We start from the raw sequence: 4,898 nt of genomic DNA, 5'->3' as shown, positions 1-4,898 counted from the left end.
CTTGCGCATAAGCCAGCTGAGCATACTGAGACTACTCAAAAGTATACTATTGTTATGATGATCATCAAACTACCTTACGTGGAAAAGAATTTTATTACAAAAAACATTTGAGACCTTAATTATCAATAAAATATATGGATGCTGAACTAGATAATTACCGTTATAATTCTCTTGTCAAAGTATCCCAAGTAACCCAAGTAACCATATTTTACACTTTAGAGCAAAAAATGTAAAAAACTAAGGTTCCACCGAGATTTGAACTCGGATCGCTGGATTCAAAGTCCAGAGTGCTAACCATTACACCATGGAACCTTCGATAATGATTGACCTATATTTGAGTTTTCTTATTAATTTTTTTATTCATGAGTTAAAAAAATGAAACACTTTCAAAATTACCATAATTGTCCTTGTTTGTACGAGAATATAAAAGGATGTAAGTCAGTCACACATCAAGCAATTCTATATTGTATCCTATGCTTATTAATATAAGCCCGTTACGAGTATCTCATTCTCTCTTTCTCTCTTCCCTTTCTTTAATCACTGACAATATGTCTACGTCAGCTGCTAGTGCGATACAACGACTACGAGTTTATACGCATGAGTGCACGAAACGCAGTGACAAATGTAAATAAGTCTGGTACCAGACGTCCAAACTCTTCTAGTAATCTATTAATTTTTATTTTTTAACGTAATATATATTAAAAAATAACTCAAATTGATGGGCTTTCGTACAATCCAAGTGAAGTATTCAACGAATAAAAATTCTAATTTTAAAAGATCCGAAGAGTATACAAATCTAAAAATTTTCTTATTCTATTTATAACATCAAAACATGGATCGCTACGAGAAAAAGCTCACGAAATTCATTAATGTGCGATTGGTGACTTCGGCAAAATGTTTGCTTTTTTGATCGTGTCGATGTGAATTTACAAAGTGACTATTTGTGAAGTTTCCAAAGGTTAGTGTAAAATTAATTTTAATTGAAGAATTTTCTTCGCAACCACAAACAATGGTTAGCGAAGTATTTTTGAAATCAAGTGGTTTGTGTTACATACATTTTTTTCAATGCTGAATACTTTCATAGCACTTTTATATTTGTTGAATTTATCGTTGTAATTATTTTTTTACACGGTGTAATTTACAATTTTAAAATTTTTCGATGAATCTGTGAAGGGAGAGCAAAAAAATTTATTAGAATTTTGGCTAGTAATATATCTCTAAGCCTTCTGATAAAGATTGTTCCTCAAAGTATAACGTAATATTAATATATTGTACATCGATGAAAGGAATTTCAATCGCATAATGTACCGTACGATGACATCATTAGGTAAACCCATACTGGATAAAGAATAATCGGCATTAACCCGTTAATTATTGCAACTTGTTCTCTGAAATAAATTCTATTATCTATTCTTTATGTTATCTAACCAACTTTAGATAGTAAAAAACATATTCTACACGTTTAAAAGACGAAATTTATTTATTAATTAAATTTTATGAAATATTCAATTTATCTAGATTACTCAATATAAAAAAATATGTATCACGTGTACTTTAGTACTTACATCGTAATGTCAACGTATATCTTAGAATATTGCTGAAAAATTTGTTAATAATTACAATAACATGTAATAATAATAATAATAACAATTTCGAGGAGTAATAATTAATAAAAATCGAACAAAAAGTATTTGTGATTGAATCAAGAAATATAGCATAGAAACCTGTATTTTGCATGAAAAATTTATTTCGCAAACATACATTTATTTCCGTTGATGCTTCCTTTTTCTAATGGAATAAATTTAAAGTGCAATATAAACACCACTAATAATGTAACTAAACTTCTTCTATACTGTTAATTAAAAGCAAAAAAGTAAACAATTTTTTGTGTCACATCTGTGAGTCATGACTATATTTTAATCATAAAAACATCATTGTTCAGAATGTCCTTACCTCAATAACACAGAAGAGATTTCATTTGTTTAAAATTCTGTATTTATTTAAGATTCTGTATTTATTATAAAACATTTTAATTAAAATGCTTGTATTCTGTGTAGTAATTTGAAAGAAAAGTATTTTCGAAGGAATAAAGTCTCTGATATATCGAAAAATCAGTATCTTTATCGCCTCATTTTTAAAAATACGAGGCAAGTAAGTGAAATATTATTACAGGCTATTAATGTTCAATTCGTGATGATTACTTTACCGATGAACAGACTTAGTTTACAAGTAAGTAAGTTTTAATTTTATTTTAGAATAGTTCAAGAAAGTGTTGCTAATTTTTATTTTGTAAGATGAAACGGTTCAAAAATATTTCAATAACTTTTTTGATTTTCTTAATTCACGCAAAAGGTAAAAATTTAAATATCTTTAAATTATAGTGCAACTACTCAATAATTCTTAATTATTTTAAGTTGCCTATTCAAGAAAGCAATTACGAATCAATGGTGGAGAAAAAACTCCAGATGGACGTTATCCATTTATGGTATCACTGCAGCATAAAAAAGGCCACTTTTGTGGTGGAGCAATTATAGATGAAAATTCTATTCTCACGGCAGCTCATTGTGTCACAGAAGAAAAAACTGGAAAATTTACGAAAAAACAGATTTACGCTGTTCTTGGTACATCAGATGCAGGCAACAAAGGTCGCGAGGTTCAAGTGTTGAAAATAAAAATTAAAAAAATGTACAAGCCAAAAGCTTACACGCCTCTAAATCCTCACCCGGGCTTGCCTTTCCAAAGACCAGCAGATATTGCCGTTTTAAAGGTCTTTAACAATATTTTGCAGGAAAAAGTCCCAAATATCTAAGTAATATATCAAATTAATGATTCTGTATAGCTGGAAGAGCCAATACAATTAGAACACAACGAAGTTCACCTACCCCAATTAGAAAAAATCAATCTTCCAACAGATCCTGACGCTCAATACATGGGTGAAAAATTGATTATAGCTGGCTATGGAGAAAGTGGCAACAAACGAGAAGAATTAAGATTTGCCTATGCTAAAGTCCTGACAAATGGAGAATGCGTATCAAAATACAAATTGAACGTTCGGCAGGATCATTTTTGCGCTCAAATGAGCCAAAGAAAACCACATAGACCCGAAGGAACTTGTGACGTGAGTTTATGAAATGAATCAATATGTAGCGAATCGCAGCCTCATGATCTTTTGGTGTGCTTTTACATTGACAGGGTGATAGTGGTGGTCCGTTATTCGATTCCAAGACTAAAACGGTCAAGGGTGTACTCAGTACTGGTCCCGTGGATTGTAATGAGAACAAAACGCCCTCGGTCTACACCAAAGTTTCGCAATTTTTATACTTTATACGAGCCGCTATAAATGACAAAGCTACTGATGATGCAGATTGCGTCGAATGGAAAAAGTCAACAGGCTGTACTCATTGCACTCATAAACTGGTTGACTGTACAAAAAATTGAATAACTGGATTATACGCATGTTGCTTGTTTCACTTTCGAGTGTCAGACTCGTGTATTTTTTTTAAATGCTTGCTTTAAATTCAATAAATGTAGCTTTCAATTACGGACGGCTGAATGTAAGACAAATTCTCAAAAATCGTTAAAAAATTCTCTACTTTTACTTTGTTTTTACTTTGTTTGTCTCCATCTTATAGTAATTTGTTTATCAAAATCTAACATACACTATTTCTAACGATTAATTTGAAAAAAATAGAGCTCTCTACGATAATTTTTGCGCCCTACAAGCCGGTTTGAAGCGTTGTTGCACATATCATGTCTATTGCTAGTAAAACCTTGAAAATTTGACTTTAAATTATATCCAAATCAATTGCATTTATTATCAGTTGTTATCATAATAAATCCCGAAAAGTTAGTTTAGGCAAGTAAACTAAGTAAGTTTAGGATAGTTTTTTTTTAGTATAAATTAAGTAATTTTTGGGGGGGTTTTTTATAGTCATCATGAAATGAGAGCAGTTAAACTTTAATTTAAGACGAAAATGTAGGGAATTTTTCGTTCGTTGAATATTATGAAAGTTAGAGACTAGAAATAAAAAATTGTTTTTTGCTTCCTCAAAAAGGAAGCTCTGTGATAGGCTCGAAAAAGAGCTTTGGAACCGGGTATTGTAGAATTTCTTTCTGAGTGAGATGTGAACTTTTATTTCTTACTGTTCAAATGAATCTTATTTTTATAAAATAGAAGATTTACATTTTTTTATAGACTTCAGTATATAGAAGAAGGAGGAAGCTCTTTGCCAATGAATTGGTATCGGTTTTTTTCAATCTCTTTATAATGAGTCGATGTTTTAAAATTACGAACGGTTATTTGGTGGCGTTTAAAGCCGCTATGTAAGGCCATGTTCAAACGCACAAAGATATCGCTTGGGCAAAAAGTACCGAAAGTCCAGGTCTATGTGCGTGCACACTTTCTCGCACTCGCCTGCTTTGATGTATTGGACCGCAAAACGATTTGTTTCCTTATACGTCTCGTCCGCTCGAAACTGCAGCTTTGATCGCCATCAACTAAGCATCCGAGTATAACGCATACGGACACGCGAAATTTCACCGATTTGTTAGGTGCCACGAGTTCGGAGGCGAAAATGAATTGACGCCGGCACGATGCGCACACGACGCGCTCATACATTCATAAAACGCTTGTTTTCCTCTGGTAGCGATAAAAAACGGCTGCGCTGCATCCGACGTGCGAATCGTCATTAGGATACATACACGCTCGCGCTTGGATCAGCTGGAAAGTGGCGAGCACAAAGCGACAGTTTTCTCAAAAAATTCTGTGTCGAGCTTTCGATTTGCATTCATCGAGGCTCGAGCTGGACCTCGAGCTCGCACGCGGCTCACGTACGCGCTTTGCCATTATATAAATCTAAAATAGCGGCGCCGGTTTTTGTCATTCTGGAGACACGAGT

General features: G+C 32.9%; 1 protein-coding gene and 1 non-coding gene across 2 annotated transcripts; one reads left to right on the top strand and one right to left on the bottom strand.

Moving 5' to 3' along the window:
- Positions 1–240: 240 nt before the first annotated feature.
- On the bottom strand, positions 241–312 carry Trnaq-uug. Its single transcript has one exon. It is a non-coding gene; the product is annotated as a tRNA-Gln (tRNA).
- Positions 313–2,294: 1,982 nt separating this feature from the next.
- LOC106657807 (chymotrypsinogen A-like) lies at positions 2,295–3,553 on the top strand. Its single transcript, XM_023460800.1, has 4 exons — positions 2,295–2,352; positions 2,415–2,767; positions 2,840–3,118; positions 3,193–3,553. Exons 1-4 carry the CDS (start codon positions 2,295–2,297, stop codon positions 3,436–3,438), a joined length of 936 nt encoding a protein of 311 aa, XP_023316568.1. The 3' UTR covers positions 3,439–3,553.
- The last annotated feature ends 1,345 nt before the right edge of the window (positions 3,554–4,898 follow it).

Source organism: Trichogramma pretiosum, unplaced genomic scaffold, assembly GCF_000599845.2.
Source record: "Trichogramma pretiosum strain Unisexual culture from Peru unplaced genomic scaffold, Tpre_2.0 scaffold6, whole genome shotgun sequence".
NCBI classification, from domain to species: Eukaryota; Metazoa; Arthropoda; class Insecta; order Hymenoptera; family Trichogrammatidae; genus Trichogramma; species Trichogramma pretiosum.
The sequence above is the reverse complement of the archived record's forward strand: the minus strand, read 5'-3'. Positions and strand labels throughout refer to the sequence as shown.